Source organism: Dermacentor silvarum, chromosome 6 (genome assembly GCF_013339745.2).
Source record: "Dermacentor silvarum isolate Dsil-2018 chromosome 6, BIME_Dsil_1.4, whole genome shotgun sequence".
NCBI classification, from domain to species: domain Eukaryota; kingdom Metazoa; phylum Arthropoda; class Arachnida; order Ixodida; family Ixodidae; genus Dermacentor; species Dermacentor silvarum.
Genome location: NC_051159.1, coordinates 19,714,582 through 19,736,401, shown reverse-complemented (window position 1 = coordinate 19,736,401; position 21,820 = coordinate 19,714,582). Strand labels below are relative to the sequence as shown.

At 50.3% G+C, this 21,820-nt stretch overlaps 1 protein-coding gene across 1 annotated transcript in view; it reads right to left on the bottom strand.

Moving 5' to 3' along the window:
- LOC119455318 (collagen alpha-1(I) chain) overlaps positions 1-21,820 on the bottom strand; it is a 694,093-nt gene that overhangs the window by 568,692 nt on the left and 103,581 nt on the right. Inside the window, exons 4-5 of the mRNA XM_037716715.2 lie at positions 20,750-20,827; positions 6,792-6,836 (exon numbers count right to left, since the gene is read on the bottom strand). Of these exons, the coding sequence (XP_037572643.2) occupies positions 6,792-6,836; positions 20,750-20,827 (123 nt within the window). The remainder of the gene's footprint in view (positions 1-6,791; positions 6,837-20,749; positions 20,828-21,820) is intronic.

Here is a 21,820-nt window from a genome sequence, read left to right as displayed (position 1 = left end):
GCACGGCACACTAAACAGTTGCAATACCTTCCTGCGTTCGAAGTCTAATTTCCTAACTCCACACAAGAGCACTCACCCGCCAAAATGCGACTGCTGCGCTGTCGTTGCGATATGCATCCGCGATCGCTGTTAGCTCAGCTGCAGCAGAGGCAATCGCAGAAGCACATTGGAGTGAACAAAACACTAAAATTCTGCGTACATGCGCACGGAGGCACCTGCACTGGGCAAGCGATAACAAGCAATGTATTGTGTCGCTGAGCAGCACTCTCTTCATCGCAACGCATCGCGGAGGCTTCGCGCACGCAGATAAACTGGCGCATTTTCACGGTGCTGCGTCACAATGGACCCTAGAATACCGCACAGCCATTTTGAAGCTACAGGCTACAGCCGTTGCTCACGTCTCTATGGCTAGTGTCGTTTCAGTTAGTAAAGCGGCGGCCTTAATTGCCGCCTCAAGGAAGCACCTGTGGTGAACAGTCATGCCTCAGCGCTGCGTTGCCATTCCCCTAATAGACAGGGAATGGCCAGATCATTGTCATGACTGACTTAATCGAACATAGCGCTGCAGCGCCCCTGGCGACTGCTCACCGTGTGAACTCCCTCGTGCGTGCGACCCTCTAGAATATTGCTACACGCGTGTGGTATTTGACTGTTTGACCGAGGCGCGCGGGCGCCATCACTCGAAAAAAGAAGAGGAAGAACGAGCTGGGCTCGCGCTGTGAACCTAACCGGTCAGCGCTGCAACCGCTGTTGTAAATACATCCTGTAAATAGTTGCCCGTCTTACTGACTCGTTGTTCGCGTAACATCGTGGTGGAGGTGGAACGTTCCCCGTCCTCGCCACGGAGCTCCGAAGCGGCCGCACCGTCGTCTTCTCAGCCATGGCTTCCGATGGAAATACCCCGTCGCCACCTACACCTGCGGCGCCTACCACAACGTACGTTACGGTTCCTAGTCTCCGTGATCCTGGGACATTCTCCGCCCAAAATGGCGTTGACGTCGACGACTGGCTCAGCATGTATGAGCGTGTTAGCCGAAGCCACCACTGGGACCCCACCATCATGCTTGCCAATGTGATATATTATCTGGACGGGACACCGCTTGTCTGGTTTCGCACCAATGAGGTTGAGATATCCAGCTGGGACACTTTCAAAGAGCGGCTTCGCGACCTCTTTGGCAACCCGTCAGGTCGCCAACAGGCTGCGCGAAAGGAGCTTGCTACCCGTGTCCAGTCGTCGACAGAATCATATGTCGCCTACATACAGGAAGTGCTCGCGCTTTGCCGGACAGCCGACGAGCACATGACCGAGGTTGACAAGGTGGGCCATATCCTAAAAGGCATCGCGGACGACGCCTTCAACTTGCTCGTCTATAACGACGTCTCTACTGTCGACGCCATCGTCAAAGAATGCCGCCGCTTCGAGGTAGCCAAAAGCCGCCGCGTCGTCCCACAGTTTTCCCGGCTCCCAAACACCCCTGCCACGTCCTCTTGCTGCGCTCTTCCTGCCACACGACGTTTTCAAGAGAACGTCACTCGCATCGTTCGCCGTGAGATTGAAGCGGCGAGTCCGGCCCCCCTTCATCCACGACCCCTCGACGGTACCTCTGACCCAGCGGCCCCTACTATTTCCGTCATACAAGCAGTTGTGCGGCAAGAAATTGCCAACCTTGGCATCCCTACCGCCTGTTCTGTCTCCCGACCTGATTCGGCATCCATTCCCATGGCCACGTCCTTCAACGACCAGTATTTCGCTCCCCGACCACGCAATCCTGCTGAATGGCGTACCCCCGACGACAAACCGACCTGCTTCCGCTGCCACCGAGTTGGTCAGGTATCCCGCCACTGCCGCAGCACCTGGATGCCGCCGTACTGGAGCTCATTCCCTGCTCCTCGCCCATACGCCGACGCTCGCCGTTTCTCACCTCGCCGTCCGTACTCTACTTCTGATGCCCCTGACAGCCGCTCCTCCGGGCGATCGCCGTCGCCTCAACGCCGTCGCTCCCCGTCACCCCAACCTCGCCGCTTTTCCTCGCCAAACCGCCGGACGGAAAACTAGGCCATGCAGCTCTTGGAGGTAGTGCTGCATCCCGTCCGTCCTGTACAAATCCTCCGCTGACGCTCCTCACGAATGCGAACCTAATTGACGTAGACGTGGATGGTGTACCATTCAAGGCATTGGTTGATACTGGAGCCCAAGTGTCCATAATGAGCGCTAATCTTTGTCGTCGCCTCAAAAAAGTTCTTACGCCTGCCATCACTCGGGCCGTACGCGTCGCCAATGGCGCCACTGTTGCCGTCAGTGGTATGTGCACTGCGCGCGTAGGAATTGCTGGCCGCCACGTTCCAGTCCTGTTCACCGTGCTGACCAGTTGCCCTCACGACCTCATCTTCGGGCTCGACTTTCTGACGACGCATTCTGCCCTCATCGACTGTTCCACCGGTACGCTGTGCCTCGAGCTTCCTCTTGTTTCCGACGTTCGCCCCGAACCACCGAACACCCTCTGCACTACAGCGTTTGTTCGGTTACCTCCAAAAGCCCTAACCTTCGTCGAATTGGCCTCAACGGCACCCGTGCCTGATGGCGACTATGTCGTTGCACCTATCGTGACGTCCTCCTGGCGCGCGACGTCTCTGTGCCACACTCCGTCGTTACCCTTGCCGCTAATCGGATGTGTCTCCCCGTCATCAATTTTGGCTTGACGAAGCAAGTGTTACCTGAAGGCATAGTGGTGGCCACGCTCCGGTCTGTGACAGACGACCACGTCACTGCTTTTGCAGCCGACGCGTCTCCAGATCCTCCTGATTACCCACAGGATGCCTTGAACCTCGACGGCCCATTACGTCCCATGGTCGCTCCGGACCTTGGCCCTGACCAAGCAGCCGCCCTATATCGCCTTTTGTTGTCCTACCGCGACATATTTGACACTGAAAATCGCCCACTTGGTCAGACGTCCCTTGTTCAGCATCGCATAAACACTGGTGATGCTGTTCCCATTCACCGCCGCCCGTATCGTGTGTCCACGGCAGAGCGGCAAGTTATTCAGCAGGAAGTAAACAAGATGCTCGCCAAAGGCATTGTTGAGCCATCGTCGAGTACTTGGGCGTCGCCGGTCGTGCTCGTCAAAAAGAAAGATGACACGTGGCGTTTCTGCGTTGATTACCGCCACCTAAACCGAATCACTAAGAAGGACGTTTACCCTTTACCACGAATTGACGACGCTCTTGATTGTCTTCACGGTGCCAAATACTTTTCGTCCATTGACCTTCGATCTGGTTATTGGCAGATTTCCGTCGATGAGCAAGATCAAGAAAAGACCGCTTTCGTCACTCCAGATGGCCTCTACCAATTTAAGGTTATGCCGTTCGGTTTATGCAATGCCCCCGCCACGTTCGAACGGATGATGGACTCTCTGCTTCAAGGTTTCAAATGGTCCACTTGCCTTTGTTACCTCGACGACGTCCTTGTGTTTTCTCCTACATTTGAGACGCACCTTGAGCGCGTTGCAGCCATCCTTGACGTCTTCCGCAAGGCTGGGCTCCAATTAAACTCATCGAAGTGTCACTTCGGACGCCGACAGATTACAGTGCTCGGCCATCTCGTCGATGCTTCCGGAGTACAACCCGACCCGGAGAAGGTTCGAGCAGTAACGGCTTTCCCTGTACCTCAGTCTGTCAAAGACGTCCGGAGTTTTGTGGGGCTCTGTTCTTATTTCAGACGGTTCGTGAAAGATTTCGCAGCTATCGCTCAACCACTCACTGAACTTATGAAGAAAGACGTGCCTTTTACGTGGGGTTCCCCTCAGGCTGCCGCATTTTCACGCCTTATCACGATTCTGACTAATCCACCGATCTTGGCCCACTTTGACCCGTCCGCACCAACAGAGGTCCGAACCGATGCCAGTGGTTATGGGATCGGCGCCGTCTTAGCGCAACGCCAACACGGACACGACCGCGTTATAGCCTACGCTAGCCGACTCCTGACAACTGCAGAGCGCAACTATTCGATTACCGAGCGCGAATATCTTGCTCTTGTCTGGGCTGTTTCAAAGTTCCGCCCATATTTATATGGCAAGCCCTTCTCAGTAATCACAGACCATCATGCGCTGTGTTGGCTTTCGTCGCTCAAGAATCCTACTGGCCGGCTCGGTCGTTGGGCTCTCCGACTACAAGAATATCCATACACAGTGACGTACAAGTCGGGACGCCAACACCAGGACGCAGATTGCCTCTCTCGTTACCCAGTCGAAGACCCGACCTCTACGTCTGAGCCTGACACCGACGCCTGCGTTCTCTCTGTTTTTCCTCTGGTCCATGTCGCCGACGAGCAGCGCCGTGACCCGTCCTTGCGTGTCATCATTGACCGCCTGGAATCTCCACTTGCCGACAGTTCCCTTCGCTTATTCACACTTCAAGATGGCGTACTCTACCGCCACAACGTTCACCCCGACGGCCCAGCATTACTCCTTGTGATCCCTAAACACCTTCGCTCGGCTGTTCTCCACGAACTTCACGACCTCCCCACTGCCGGTCACCTCGGTGTGTCACGTACCTACGACCGGATCCGCCGACGCTTCTTTTGGCCTGGGCTTGCTCGCTCCGTTCGAAGATACGTAGCTGCGTGTGATAAATGCCAGCGACGCAAGACACCATCGACGCTACCTGCTGGGTACCTACAACCAATCGACATTCCCGCGGAGCCATTCTTTCGGGTTGGTTTAGATTTACTTGGCCCCTTTCCTCTTTCTACCTCTGGGACCAGGTGGATCGCTGTGGCCACAGATTACGCCACGCGCTACGCCATCACCCGAGCGCTCCCTACATGCTGCGCCACAGATGTTGCCGATTTTCTTTTACGCGACGTGATTTTATTACATGGAGCTCCGCGACAACTTCTCACAGACCGTGGCCGGACATTCCTGTCAAAAGTTATCGCGGACATCCTGCAGTCCTGTGCCACGAGGCACAAGCTATCCACGTCATACCATCCGCAAACCAATGGCCTCACGGAGCGTCTTAATCGCACTCTCACAGACATGCTCGCGAAGTATGTCTCTTCAGACCACACAGACTGGGACCTCACTCTGCCGTTTGTCACCTTTGCCTATAATTCCTCGCGCCACGACACAGCCGGCTATTCCCCATTTTTCCTCCTGTTCGGCCGAGAACCAGCACTGCCCCTCGACACAACTCTCCCTGTTCACGCGGCACCCACCAGTGAATATGCACTTGAAGCCGTCGCCCGCGCTGCTCACGCAAGGGAAATTGCCCGTGACCGCCTTTTGAACTCCCAAGAGAGTCAAAGGCGTTTGTACGACCAGCGACACCGAGACGTGCACTTCCCGCCTGGTTCTTTGGTGCTTCTATGGTCTCCGTCGCGTCAGGTCGGCCTGTCAGAAAAACTGCTGTCGCGTTACACAGGCCCCTACCGAGTGCTTTGTGCCGTGACTCCCGTCACATACGAGATCGCCCCTGACGCTCCATCTGCTTCCCAGTTCAGCGATATCGTGCACGTTACACGACTGAAGCAGTATCACCCTTCCAGTGATGACATTTAGACGCTCCGGGACGTCGCTTCTGCCGCCGGGGGATTATGCTACACGCGTGTGGTATTTGACTGTTTGACCGAGGCGCGCGGGCGCCATCACTCGAAAAAAGAAGAGGAAGAACGAGCTGGGCTCGCGCTGTGAACCTAACCGGTCAGCGCTGCAACCGCTGTTGTAAATACATCCTGTAAATAGTTGCCCGTCTTACTGACTCGTTGTTCGCGTAACAATATTTCCGGTAGTAAGCTTTCACCTCACTGTCGCCACTCGCGGCAAAAAAGCGCAAAATTTAATTATTCGCTCGATCACCGTTTGTCATCACAAATTTATAGCATTCAAAACGAAAAACTGAAACTTTAAGAAATAAAATGTTGGTTATTTTATTTGTTGTATTTTAAAGCATTCGATTGAGGGAAAGTGTAGGTGCAAGAATGCACCGCATGTGCCCCGTTCGCATTCGAAGGAGCATAGACAGATAATGCCCGAAAGAGGAGGCACGCCCTTGACGCGCCCGAGAAAGGCGTGGCAAGCGGCTCACGACAAGTGTGCAGATAGACAGCGGGACAGTGACGGTATTGCTAAATTGCGATAATACGTTGATAACAATACGCAGCGCTGGCGCCTTTTGTTGCGCAGTGCTCTGCGCTTGAAGCGCGGAAGCAATGTGCCGCGCAGGGTGCGCTCATGTTGTCATAAGCGGCTTTATCTCGACATTTCTTTTAGCCTGCTGTTTTGGCACGTTCCTTGCTATCTCCGTTAACCGACTTCCATCGAGCAAACTCGGGTAAAACTCGTGCGAACAAGAAACTCGGCGCATCCTGCATAGCACCCCAGGACGATTTTTTCCTCATCTCTTTTCAAGAAACCCGTAAAGGTTTCCATTCTAGCGTCGTGCTACTGTTCGGCTGGCAGATAATAATCCCTTTCATGGAACCTCCTTACGGCAGTCTGGTGAACAGGTCGGCCATATGTGTAAATAGCGCATAAGCAGGGTGGCCGATTGGGCTAGCTGGTGATTCATCTTATTAGGTGAACAGCGATAGCCTCCGTCCTTGGACACTGTTCGGTTGCTTTTTTTTACCTGTCTCAATCCCGGCCTCGTAACCATCCTTCCGCCCCCCCCCCCCCCCACTTACACCCCTGCAAACACTATTTGCAGAAAAATACTCCTCCGCCATATTGCGAATCCATCAGTAGAACAGAACAAGGGGGATATGAGTGTTGTATTGACTTGTGTAGGCAACTTACACGTTCTCCGGGACGTCCAGGCGTTCCGTGATCACCAGGCGGGCCCTGCACCGGTTTGTAAAAGGGTTTGTCAGGCTTGCAGCTACCATTTTACCACAGCAACGATGCATGGGTGCAGGAAATACGCCTATTGGGTCTCAGCTTTAAATATCAATGATTTATAAGAACAGTGAAATGTAGTATACTGCGAAACTATTATTCTTGATAGGGAAGCACGCATGTCATCAAGCGCGATCGATCAAGCGCGAACATTGCACTGTTGGGCGCTTTTTGGCACTTGTTTTCTTCGCTCCCTCAGTATAATTTCCTTTTTCATCATTAATATACACAACTTCAGTGGCATGATTGATATTCAACACTTCCTTATTATCATAAAGAAAGGGAAAAACTTGTTAACGCTCAATTCTGGTCACTTGTAGAAATAACTATAGATTGTTATTCGACTCATAACCTAATTAGTCAAGTAATTACTGAACAAGTTTCAGGTTTGCTGAATTATTCACCCTTGAAAACTCTTTCCAGCATAATAAAAATACTGTAATTTTGTAGTTTTGTGTACTTGAATTGGAATTTTCAGGTACCGAGCCTCGTGGCGGATATGATAAGCAGGTCACTAAATTACAAAGGTACAGCTTGCGCTACAATCGCTTTGCCATGTGTCCCACGTAACTTGTACCAAAATTTCAAAATATGCAAGTTCTTTGCCGTCGCTTCGAGCAAGTGCAGACTATCGTTTTTATTTCGCCGAATGCGTTTGCGCGTTTGCGTACACGCGCGCAGGACACGGGTGAGACGTTCACCAGCTATATAAAAGACGTTCTCGATTTGTGCAGGCGCGTGAACGCTGCCACGACGGAAGCGCGAAAGATCAAGCACGTCATGAAAGGAATCGATGATGACGCGTTCCAGATGCTTCTGGACAAGGACCCGCGCACAGATGGCGACGTTATCAGCTTGTGCCAGAGCTTTCATGAATTACGTAAGCAGCGAGCTCTGACAATGCGACATCACACACGAAATGTGGCGTCACTCTGCAGCCTGACCACCGGCCCCGAACAATCCTCCCTGATAACCCAAATCACGGCCTTCGTCCGTGAAGAAGTCGCACGACAGCGATCTCTGGTGTCCATCCCTCAGCAGTCTGCCAGCACTTTGTCGTCTCCTCTCCGTAACGTGATCCATGAAGAGGTCGCGAAAGCGCTGCCGGCTGTCCACCAGCAGGATGCCGCGGCTACACCGGTCACTTATGCTACGGTTGCTGAAATGGCCCCTCGCAGTGTGCTCGTACGGCGTTTCCAGCAACCTGTGCACCGCCCTCCTCCTCCCGTCACCTGGGCCACCACCGCCATCGCTAACCCGTGAATTACGCCCGACAATCGCCTATGCATGTAAGTATCCCGGTCATGTAGACGACGCAGTTCCCGAGGCAAGAACTGCACAAGTGTCGACATGCCAAAATCCTCCTCCTTTACCTGCCAATGTCATTGAAGTGTTTGTCGAAGATGTCGCTGCAGTCGCCCTCGTCGACACCGGTGCCGCTATTTCAGTTATGGATGCCAGGTTTTGCCGCTCGCTGCGTAAAGTGACGGCCTCTCTGCCTGGATTGTCGCTTCGAACGGCAAATGCTCAACCTATACGCCCTACCGCAGTTTGTACAAGTGTGACCATACCGGCTGTTTTCTACACGATTGAGTTCATAGTTTTTTCATCGTGCTCCCACGCCGTTATTGTAGGATTGGATTTTCTCTCACACCACAATCCCACCATCAACTGCGATCGGGCTGAGATTGCACTTTCCCAACTTGCGACCTGGCTTCGGTCGATGCTCATTCTGCCACTAAACTTGTCGTGAAAGAAGACACCTCGTGCTCTTCAGCATTCGTACCAGTCTAGTGTATATCCGACGGGGCGGTTTTCTTCATGCCCTTTCATCACTTTGTTACCCGAAAAGCATTTCATTTGCCCTTTGCAGCTCTTGACCTCGCCGCCGGTGTCAGTACGATGTCCATCATCTTTCATCGCCACTATCACTGCTCCGCCGCGAATGCCTTGGTTACGTCGACTTTGTGACCAACAATGGTTGTGACCAACAACACAAGAAGCGCAATCCCGCACTTTGCCTTTCCCCGCTAAATGAGGTTTTCTCGTGAACCTTCTCTCGCAAAAAGCATATTCGATACAGGTACCACTTGAAAGCACTTTTGTCGACACTACATGCACCAAACGACCTCCACCAGAACAATCCGTGCTGATAAGTACAACATATAACAATGCCATATGGTGCGCGATACGTGTGCAGCAGCCACTGACTGAAACAATCCAAACCTCAGCCCGAAGCAAAGAACTTAACGTTTGGTAGCCAGTATCATGAAAATATATCAACCTCTGTCAACTGTTCTTCGATCAAGCCTTGGCGGTTCTTGCTACTTATGCCTTCTGTGGTAACATTATAACGGCTGGTTTCGAGCACTCTGGCGGGATCTGACTCGCTATTGTAATAAAGCGCGTTGCTGCGTAACAGTATGATATCCAACTGAGAATGAAGAGTTTCCCACCATTACAACCCACGCGCTCGAGGGTTGGACGGATTTCGACACACCCGTTTTGCCCCCTTACATTTCTTGAAAATTTAAAAAATGGAGGCATTTGCTAGCAGAACACCCCTACTACACCTTTTAATTAATTGCCCGCTGCAGTGGATACGCCTTCCAGAGCTTAAGGGTGCTTGGGCATTTCAACATTTCAAGCAAGTGTATTTTCCATAAGTGTATTTTCTAGTGGTCTGCGCCTACTAGTTCAACACGTCATTCGGTCAGAGTTGGCTAAGCATGCCTGCTATTTCATGTACATTGCGTCTGCGGTGGTCTTATTCCTACCTTCTATTTCGATTTTCACAGCTTAAGAATTCGTATGCGACTCACCCAGGAAATCTGTCCGTCGGTCTGTCCCCGTTCGTAACGCGTGACACAATGCGCTCCATAAAGGAAAACGGAATAAAATCTAAATGAAAAATTTGAAAGTAAGAAGGGTGAAGATGGCGAGATTCGAACCTACGACCCCCACTCTCACAAATCGAGTGTCTTACCCACTGGGCTTAACAACCACGCTCGCAGATGGTGAATATATCTGAACCATATGTATGTGTTGTACCAGCGTTACAAAACAAATGTAAAAACAGAGCAGTTTCAACTGTATGAAGGCTTTGTTGAAAGATTTGAGGACGGTGGAATAAAAGCCATCTCAAGGACTACACGTAGAGGCGATGTAGAGCCTCGTAGACATTAAGAAAATTTCGGTTTTGCCAAACTTTACTCCCAAACATGCCACATCCCCGACGCATGTCGGTCGTCGCGGTATACGCCTTCGATTAGGGCGTTCCTTCAGAGACCTACAGTGCTGCCAACCCTACAGAAATTTCCCTAGATCTAGATCTTGTTTAGGAGGAACTAGAGAAAAATTGTGTAAGGTAAAAACTATTGTCTGCAAAAGCTTGCAGTGCAACATCATTTAAGCTTGAGCGCAGCGTCTTTAATACAAAAATTTATAAAAACTAACTTGGCAATAAATTTAAACTATATTTTCGAAGTCTGTCTGCATAGCAAAGAAGTTCATATCTAAGAAAATTATACTGGCAATGTCAAGAACTGTTTCCTTAAAGTAACTAGGAAAATCTAGGGAATTTATATAACTGATTTGAGAGAAAACTGGCTTCAGATGTTGGCACCACAGCCGACCGAAATGCCACCGATCTCTGAGCGTTCATCCATTTCAGGTCACCCAACACAGACAGATAAGCAGTCAATGAGGTGATAAGGAGGATAAGGAGTGACAAGGGGTTATATGGGTCTCAACACGGTTGATAATGTTTCGATGTGGATGGATAGGGCGCTAAAGAGCTATAAGTGTTTATAATAGTATTGTAGCGGCAGCAGCATCGGTGTCGCATGAGAATTACGTAGACGCTCGCGTCTGCACGAGGTACGAGTGGCTGGCGCGCACCGGCACAGGCTAGTGTTCCAAAAAACCTTAAAAATGCTACGCTAAGAGATCGGTTGTCGGTTTTTCCTCTCCCGCGAGAGCCCGCGACTTTACCGGTCTACGTGGTCACTCGTCGCCACAGTTTGGAGACCTTGGACGTGATACTGCCATACGCTCCTGTGGTAGAGACGACCATGGACCAGACCAATGCTACGAGAGCCGAAGGCCAGAACTCTTCCGACGAACGCGATGAGCCCTCCTGTTCGGCCATCGCCATCCGCGTCCCACGTCAGTGGGACCAGCATCCCTCGGCGTGGTTTCTTCAGGCCGAATTGCAATTTCAAGTCGCTGGTATCCGTTCTCAAGCCTCAAAGTTTCATTACGCTGTTGCAGCGCTCTCGCTCACCGCCATTGACGAAGTAGCAGATTTGTTGAACCAATTGTCAGTAGGAGATTGTCTACCTCCACCTATGACGATCTCAAGGCAGCCCTGCTACAGCACACAGCAGCTTCACAGCGTTCTCGCATCCAGCAGCATCTGTCCGCTGAAGAAATCGGCGACCGACGCCCTAGTCAACTTCTTCGCCGAATGAGGCGAATAAGCTCGCAAACAACGAAATAAGCACGGAATAAGCTCGGAAACAACGCAAGATCCATCGACGACGCGCTGTTGCGCGAATTGTTTTTGCAACGACTCCCAGCTAACGTGCAAATGGTTTTAGCAACAGCCTCTACCATGGATCTTACCGGACTGGCCGCTTTGGCTGACAAAGTCATGATAGTAGCACCCCAACCATCGCAGCCATGACATCGTCTCTGGGTGACAATACAACCGCCCTGCGAACCCTTCCCTGCTCTTCGGCAGTGCAATCTGCGCTCGACGCCTTGTGTGAGCGCCTGGAACGCAGCATCTGTGGAGTGGAACATCGCCGCACGTCAACTCGTCGCCCACGCAGCTGTAGTTCCAGCAAATCAAGGCGCAGGAGCAACCGCAATGAAACATCAACTAGAACGTCTGGAGTTTGCTATACCACCGCCGTTTTCGAAACGACGCTCGTCACTGTCGGCGTCCCTGCGCTTGGCAGGGAAATAGACCGGCCAACCTCTAATGGCGACGAGTGGTCCGGCCCAACACACAACTCGCCTTTTCTACGTGACGGACAGAGTTACGGGACAAGGGTTCTTAGTCGACACAGGAGCTGACGTCAGCATTCTCCCCGCCCACCCCTCCGACCGAAAAGGGACACCTGTGTCATTTTTGCAAGCCGTCAACGGCACCAGGTTTCCAGTTTTCTTGTCACGCTCCGTCATGATAAACCTTGGCCTTCGACGAGCGTTCAGCTGGATTTTCCTGGTTGCAGACGTCCGTCGTGCAGTCATTGGAGCAGACTTCTTGCACAACTACGGACCCCTTGTCGACGTCCAACGACGCCGTCTCATCGACTCCGTGACCCAGCTATCCGTTCCCGGCGTCCCATCATCAGGCACATCGCCGATCGTGCCGATTTCTGCCATGTTAGATGAACTTTTCGCGGCGCTCCTACGCGAGTTTCCCACCTTGACGCGCCTGCCTGACTGGACGCAACCGGTGCAACATGACGTGTGCCATCACATCGGCACCTCCGGCCCACCAGTCTATTTCCGATCTCGGCGTTTGTCCCCGGAGAAACTGAAGATCGCTCGCGCGGAGTTTGAACATATGTTGCAACTTGGCATAATCCGCCCTTCCTCCAGTAATTGGGCATCACCACTTCACATGGTGCCTAAGAAGACGGGAGACTGGCGCCCTTGAGGTGATTACCGGGCACTAAACAACGTTACAGTTCCTGATCGATATCCTCTGCCGAACATTCAGGACTTCATGGTAGAATTGCACGGTGCGACGATCTTTTCTAAGATCGATCTCGTTTGCGCCTATCATCAACAACCGGTCGCTGAAGAAGACATTCCCAAGACCGCCATCACCACCCCCTTCGGTCTTTTTGAATTTCTCCGCATGCCCTTCGGCTTACGGAACGCGGGCCAATCCTTTCAGCGTTTCATCGATTCTGTCACCCGAGGCTTTCCTTTCGTTCTGGACGACCTTCTCGTCGCAAGCTCTTCCGCAGAAGAACATCTTTACCACTTGCGGTTGTCGTTTTCACCCCTTGCGAGTAACGGAACTGTCATCAACGCCGCCAAGAGCGAATTCGGTCAACCGGAACTCGAGTTCCTCGGTCATGTCGTCAACGCTAACGGCATTCGACCACTGCCGTCCAAGATTCGCGTCATCGAAGACCTTCCCCGACCGACCACACTCACCAAGGTTCGCCAATTTCTCGGATTCGTCAATTTCTACCGCCGATTCATTCCCGATTGTGCACGACTTATGGCTCCGTTAAACGCTGTTCTGGTAAACAACCGTAAACAAGTGTTTTAGTGGACTGAAGAGGCCACCGACGCTTTCACAAGAGTCAAGTCTGCCCTCGCCGACACCACGCTGCTTTGACACCCAAAGCTATACGCACCCACTGCCATCATGACCGACGCTTCAAACACCGCCGTTGGTGCCGTTCTGCAGAAATTCATCGACGATGCGTAGCATCCACTCGCCTTTTATTCGATAGCGATTATATGGACACTCCAAAGCGGATTTCTGCCGTCGGGGTCGTCGTCGCCGTCGCTGTGAGGTTCCGTGTGACGTCAATGGCGATGAAATCGTTGCCGCGCTCCGGATGCTCTATGTGCGAGTGAAAGGGCGCGAGGGACACGCGCTTTCACGAGGAACGAACGCACGTCGGAGATCAAACGCGCGTTCAGCGCCGTGCTCCCTGAAGGGCTGCAGAATTAAGCGTCACCTTCTTCCTTTACAATCACCATATATGGAGAGCTTTTATTGCGATAGCAATTATATGGACACTCAAAAGCAGATTTCTGCCGTCGGCGTCGCCGTCGCCGTAGCCGTCGCCGTGAGGTTCCGTATGACGTCATTTGGAGAAGAAATCGTCGCCGCGCGCCGAACGCTGTATGTGCGAGTGAAAGGGCGCGAGGGGCGCGTCTTTCACGGGGAGTGAACGCACGGCGGAGAACAAACGCGCGTTATGCGCCGTGCTCGCTTAAGGGCTGCAGAAATAGGCGTCTCTTTTCTCCTTTACAACCACCATATATGTAGAGCAAACGCACCTTCTTCCGACGCGCGAGAAGCCGTGGGGGAGGGGGAGGGAAGGGAGGCGACGTTTAGCTGCGGCACCAAGTGCCTATTTATATCACAGGCTCCGGCAACAGTCACCAACGCCGCACGCATTTTGAGCGAACGCGGGCAAAACGCCGATGGCGTCGACAACAGTTCTGCGTGTTGCCGATGCTGCTGCATGTCCAAGTTTATACAGCTGATAAAGCTAATATCATTACTCCGTATAGCTCTCTACAAATTTGCTATCGCAATTGATGCTTCGCCTTTCAGGTGAAACTGCGACCACTTTTATTTTTCTCCAAGAAACTGAGGCTGACGCAGTCCCGCTACAGGGTCTTTGCGGATGAATTATTCGCCGTTTACCTGACTATCAGACATTTTCGACATTGCCTAGAAGGCTGTGCATTTACTGTCTTGACAGACCACAAGCCCCTTGTGCACGCAACGAACCGTTCGGCGTCCTGTTACTCGCCCCGCGAGAGTCGACACCTTTCCTACATCCCCGAATTTACAACAACGTTCCGACACATCAAGGACACCGACAACATTCCAGCCGACGTTCAAAGTCGTGTCAATGCCGTTTCCACGTTGACGTCGGAGCCTTTCATCATCGATATCGACTTACTCGCCAATCAACAGCGTGACGACACCGAATTTCGTACACTCCGGAATTCGTCAACGTTCTTGAAATTGGAGGACGTGGTGGTGACTCCAGATGGTACGTCCGTCGTCTGCGACACTTCTACCGACAAGCCTAGACCATACATTCCGGCATCCCTTCGCAGGCGTCTATTCGAAACTAACCTAGCTGTCGCATCCTGGCATACGCGCGACACAGAAGCTCCTTTCGAGTCGTTTCGTTTGGCCTCGGCTAAACACGCAAGTTCACAATTGGGTTCGCTGCTGTTTGTCGGGTCAACGCTCCAAGATCCAGCGTCACCCCATTCCGCCTGCGAAGACTTTTCTTCCACCGGATGCTCGTTTTGACACCGTACACCTGGACTTCTTGGGCCCTCTCACACCTTCGAAATGTTACGGCTACCTGCTGACATGCATCTACCGCTATACACGGTGGCCAGAAGCTACACCTATATCTGACATCTCAGCGGCCACTGTTGCAGCAGCTTTCGTGTCTACATGGATTGGGAGGTTCGGCTGCCCATGCACGATAGTCAGCGATCGCAGTGGGCAGTTTGACTCGGCACTCTTCAACGAGCTACTCAAACTACTCGGAACGACACGTTTTCGCATGACTGCTTACCATCCGCAGTCCAATGGACTTGTTGAACGTTTTCACAAGTATCTCAAAGCATCCCTTATGTCGCATGAATCGCCGGAGAAGTGGGTTCTACATTTTTCTCTCGTCTTGCTTGGCATCAGAGTCGCACTCCAGAGCGACGTAGGTTGCTCCTGTGCTGAGCTAGTCTAAGACACTCATCTACGCCATCCATGCGATTTCTTTGTCGCCACCAGCAAAACACCTATGCCATCACCTGCCGACTACGCTGCCGAACTGCAAGCATTCTTCAGCCAGATGCGTCCCGTGCCTAAACGTTCGCAAGAAGCAAGGTTTCCGTACGTTTCTCCCGCACTCACCTCTGCTACCCACGTTTTAGTGCGTAACTGTGCCGTGCAGAATCCTTTTCAGCCGCACTACTCCGGGCCATATTGTGTTCTCGAGCGTCGTCCGACTTTTGTCGTGAACGTCAACGGCCGATCGGACACAATTGCCCTGGAACGTCTCAAACCCTACTACATTGAACCACCCGCGCCATCGGCCCCACCAATGTGCGACGCAACCCTGCTGCATCCATCGACGCCGCCTCCCTCTGTGACACCTATGACCAACGCCAAGACACGCCGCGTTACGTGGACTTTCATCGTTCGTCGAACTTTCCTCCTCTCAAGGGGGGGAGGGGGGATCCCTCTGTAGCGTCAGCAGCATCGGCGTCGCATGAAAATTACGTAGACGCTCGCGTTTGCACGAGGCACGAGCGGCTGGCACGCACCGGCACAGGCTAGCGTTCCAAAACAGATTACAAATGCTACGCTAAGAGATCGTGTGTCGGTTTTTCCTATCTAGCGAGAGCCCGCGACTTCACCGGTCTACGTGGTCACTCTTGGCCACAGTATGAACAATTATGATAAGGACCGATAAGGGTTCGTAAGGGTTAGATCAAGTCCGATAAGTTTTAGAAGGAAAGATAAGGGTTGATAAGGATCTGATTGATTGCGATAAGCTTGATAACAACCGATAAGGCAGTATGGTTTTCACTTGGGCTTGTTGGTTTTCCATGAGACCGTGTATCATTGCGCTTAAAATGACATGGACAAAAGAGGGAACACGTATAACACACACGAAGCGCAAACTATCAACAGATTTATTGCGAGAAGACGTGACCTTTTTATACCTTGCCACAGGCAGTACAGTGCATGACACCAAGGACGGAACCACACCGACACAAAAAATCAACACGCGCGTGACGTGCTATTCAAAAACGCTATTTCCTTAGCTGATAGGGTGATAGATGCCATGCTAATACACTTATATTTTAAAGTTGTGATGCAGTGGGCCTCAATAATGAGTCGTGTCATCTCATTGTTCGACTTTTCAATGATCATGCACGCTTTGAACATTGGTCTACAGCCGCATTCATCACAATGAAGTGCCAGCCACCCTCCCGTCTTGTGCTGGAGCTATGTGCTGGAGCTATGAACCACGAGCAAACAAACCCCTCCTCCCGTTCAAATCAGCCCATTCAAAACTAATAAAAAGGGCACTCGCCAATCTCTGCCTTAAGAACGCCCTGGAAAAGTCTTGCCCACACATGACGAGCCGAAGTTTGAGCCAGCAAACTTCACGCCTTTTAGAAGCAGGTTACCCGAGGCATCTGTTAGTGTCCGTAGCGGAGAAGCAACTTAAGAATATCAGGGCATCTGGCTCCACCGTGGTCCCCACCTCCCAAGAGATGGAGAAAGAAAAGAGAAAGTACACTGTAATCCCATACATCCATAAAGTGTCGCACAACATCAAGAAGATCGGCCAAAAAGCTAACGTTCGAGTCGTGTTTTCCGCGCCGAATAAGCTTGGAAAAATTTGCAAAATTACTAACCCGAACAAGAGAGAAAAGAAAGCATGGGGCAAGAATCACCAAAACTAATGGGTGAAATGCAGTGTCGGCGTAGTATATAAGATACCTTTATCATGTAAGCGTTTTTATGTTGGACAAACGGGCCGTTGCATCAACGACCGGCTCCGCGAGCATGCTAACAACGTAAATAACAAGACGGGAGGGTGGCTGGCACTTCATTGTGATGAATGCGGCTGTAGACCAATGTTCAAAGAGTGCATGATCATTGAAACGTCGAACAATGAGATGACACGACTCATTATTGAGGCCCACTGCAGCACAACTTTAAAAGATAAGTGTATTAGCATGGCATCTATCACCCTATCAGCTAAGGAAATAGCGTTTTTGAATAGCACGTCACGCGCGTGTTGATTTTTTGTGTCTGTGTGGTTCCGTCCTTGGTGTCATGCGCTGTACTGCCTGTGGCAAGGTATAAAAAGGTCACGTCTTCTCGCAATAAATCTGTTGATACATTGCGCTTCGTGTGTGTTATACGTGTTCCCTCTTTTGTCCATGTCATTTTGCGCGCAATGATACACGGTCTTAAGGAAAACCGATAAGGGTTGAGAAGGGTTCACAAGGGTAGCGTCGAGACCGATAAGGTTAATAATGACTGATAAGGGATGATAACAGTTTATGCTGGTAGGATGAAGTTTGATATGATTGATAATGACGCCGGGCTCCGTAGAGATGAGCAAGTTGCACAATGCTTACGCATACTTAGAGGTCTAACTCCAGTGGAGTTTCTGCTTAATGTTCTACCATTGGATTCGCATAGGTTGTCGCCGCTCGGTGTTGTATAGATTAGCTGCCAATCGTCAGCAAATCATAGCGGGTCAGCCAATCATAGTCCTTCAGGTGCATGTTCTTTGTGGTGTAGAATCAGGACAGGCGCATTATTACGCGCAGTAGGTCACACGCTGTTTAATGCCGTATCGGTTAGAATAAACATTCGCAGCTGCGTACGGAGAAATATTCTGCCGCTAAAAACACATTTATTGTGGAGGTGGCACACCCGGGTCGAAGTAGAAAGACAAACTTACTTTGTTCCGTCCTCTCGTTCCTGCCTGTCACATATTACTTCTAGCTCCGCTTAAATTGTTTCACCTTCGTGCTTATTTACAGATAAGCTGAAGCGCAGAAGAGCGTGGCGCCAGCTCATCAGAAGAGGCGCTACTGCACTCCTAAGGTGCTATATTATTCTTCCCTGTAGTTATGCCGGAGGAATGGTCCAGCGGTTAGATTTCTGACTCCCAATCTGTACGGAAGTCCGAAAGATTAGGGTGGGGATAAAAGGCATCGCTGAAAAAATAAAACGCAATGTGCACTTTGAGTACGCGTATATTGCGGCAAAGGGTGCAATTTAAAAAAACAAATCTGCCTTTAGAGTTGGCGTATTAGTTGGCCCAAGCACCCTTTTCTATGGGTGTAAGGGGGTCCGAAACAGACACGAGAAAGCACCCTTAAAGGTACAATTTTCCTTATTGTTTATTCAGTTGTTTCAAAATATTTAGTAGTTAGGATTTCTTATATGGCAGCTCCGGTAAATTCTCGAGGTCAGGGAATCCCGATTTAATTTCTACTACGTATTCTTTTCGCACTATGGTCATATGTGTCAAATGGTACGACTGAAAGGTATTGAAAATGTCTGTTAATAATTTTTGTGCATGCTCTGGAATGGTACCCGCGAATATAAAATTTCTTGGTTGGTTGTTGGTTGTGGACGCAGGCCACAACCAAAAGCCGTTTATTAGGCCGCCTTGTAGCGCCTTCCGCTCCTTTTCCGACAAGCTTTACCTGCTTGATGAGGTAAAGCTTGTCGGACTGCAAGCATTCCTTACCGGTATCATGCCTTTCTCAGGCATGCCACTGGCTGGTCGCACTCATGATTACCTTATGCCAGCAAAGCATTCCGGAAAGCGGCACGCAGGCAACTAAGGCCCTCCCACTTTCGAATGGGCTGAATCGTATCTGAGAATGTTTATAACGCGGTTTTAGAGCGCGAAAGCTCAATCCCGTTGCAATACACTCCCAATGCATAACTCGTTACCGTCGACAGTCATCGGGAAGTGGATTCTGCTATCTTTTTTAGGCTTTTTTAATCAGCACGAGCAGTGCGTATAAACCGTTCACACCTAACTTCACCTTCTCACTAGCGTCGCTGCTGCACTAGCGTTGCTGCATAAGTCCGACATGTCTATCTCTACACCAGCATTGACGCCACGGGGAAGGACACGGGTCTTATATGTGCCTGAGGTCCCAGTCTCTTCAGCCCAATTCCAATAATAAATCCGGTGTTTCAACATAGCCTTATTATGCACAAAGTATATGCATATTAGCAGGTATGGCATGTTAGCAGGTAGTTCCTGGAATTCAAGCACAACTATCTTAGAACGAGTCGTTACCAGCTTCTGCGCTGCGCCAGCGCACCAGTCTTGTAGACTTCATTGGTAGGCTTGAAATGCGAAGGAAAATAACAAGGATGACCGTGCAGACACGGACAAGCGCTACCTACAAAGGGCCGTATGTCTAATGATAAATGTTCTCTTTAGGCGCGAACAGCCCTGAGGACACAGTCGTCGCGTACAAAAACGACATGTTGCGCTGTGCGCTCACTGTATCTATTTCCTTAGTTTTATTGCCGCCTGGCTATGAATAAGCAACCAGCCTATGCTGTCACGTGAAAAATTCGTGTACAACATAGTTTGACAGTATTATACGTGGGTTTGTTTAGCGAAATCACTCACTTTGAAAGATGGCTGAATTAAAATATATTTAGAGCCTCAGGATAAAAAGTCAGCTGCAAATGACATCGCCTGACTCAGCCTGTTTAGAATGCACAAAATTGACCAGTGTAATGCTGTCCTATCTAGAGTGCACACGATCGGGTTGCGAAGATTGCATATGCTATGTTTTGATATTACACTGGCTCACGGTCCACCTTTATATTTGTTCTCCTGCTTAGTCTGTTTGTGAGACTAACATCCTCTGTATTTCTTTAGCAGATTTCCCATATGCTGCATGTTATTGTAAGTATCGTTGCTGGCTGTTTTGTACAAAGGACTAACTGTCGGCCTTTGTCAATCTTCCTCTACGATGAGCAGCTTTTACTTACAGCTGCCTTGACGAGTGTGATGATGAAATAAAGGTTTTTATTATTTTCATTATTATTATATGGCCCCTGAGCGTAAAGCGATGCCGCGATGTTTCTTGGCATAGCTATTAGGCATCTGAGCAGTCTTAAGCCCTTTATATGTGTTAGTCTGCCTTCATTCTGCTCAAGCTGCCTATGCACGAAATTGACCAGTGTCATACTCTCCTGTCTGGAGTGTACACGATCAAGTTGCGAAAACTGCATATGTTAGGTTTTGATATTACATTGGCTCTCGGTCCACCGTTAAATGTTCAGTGGAGGCCATCTTTTGTTATAAACAATGCTCGCGTAGAGAAGCGACATCAAGATTATGTATTTGTTTCCTTTTTAAAATGTTAACCTTTGGCGTGATAACTTTCCTTAGTTCCCGACCAAAAGAGCATTCGCCAAACCCTTAGAGTCAACCTATGGATGTACATGAAGCAAACGTGCTTTGCTCCAGCATGGGCCTTCAAGCTGGAGAGGTCCTGTTATTGCTCGGTGCAGCAAAAGTAGCAATCAAAAATTGAAATTTATTTCTCACCCTTGGGCCGGGAAAGGTCAGCACAGGATACTCCGGATATGGTAGTGGCTCAGGTGATGCCGCTCCATGCGTAGGTTCCTGTCCAAAGTGATGGATGATCGAAAATATGCCATTGTTAAACATACGCCTTGTGATAAAAATAACTTCGGATGGTAGTATTTATTCATCATAATCATCATCATAATCAGCCTATATTTATGTCCACTGCAGGACGAATGCCTCTCCCTGCGATCTCCATTACCCCTGTCTTGCGCTAGCGTATTCCAACTTGCACCTGCGAATTTCCTAGCTTCATCATCCCACCTGGTTTTCTGCCGTCCTCGACTGCGCTTCCCTTCTCTTGGTATCCATTCTCTAGCCCTAATGGTCCACCGGTTATCCATCCTACGCATTACATGGCCTGCCCAGCTCCATTTATTCCGCTTAATGTCAACTGCAATATCGTCTGTCCCCGTTTGTTCTCTGATCCACACCACTCTCTTCCTGTCTCTTAACGTTACTCCTAAGATTTTTCATTGCATCGCTCTTTGTGCGGTCCTTCACTTGTTCTCGAGCTTCTTTGTTAACCTCCAAGTTTCTGCCCCATATGTTAGCACCGGTAGAATGCAATGATTGTACAGTTTTCTTTTCAACGACAGTGGTAAGCCCCCGGTCAGGATTTGGCAATGCCTGCCGTATGCACTCCAACCCAATTTTATTCTTCCGTAAATTTCTTTCCTATGATCAGGGTCCGCTGTGAGTAATTGACCTAGATAAACTTATTCCTTTACAGACTCTAGATGCTGGCTGGCGATCCCGAATTCTTGTTCCCTTGCCAGGCTATTGAACATTATCTTTGTCTTCTGCATATTCATCTTCAACCCAATTCTTACACTTTCTCGATTAAGGTCCTCAATGATTTGTTGTAATTCGTCTATATTGTTGCTGAATAGGACAATGTCATCTGCAAACCGAAGGTTGCTGAGATATTCGCCGTCGATCCTCACTCCTAAGCCTTCCCAGTCTAAGAGCTTGAATACTTCTTCTAAGCATGCACTGAATAGCATTTGAGAGATTGTGTCTCCTTGCCTG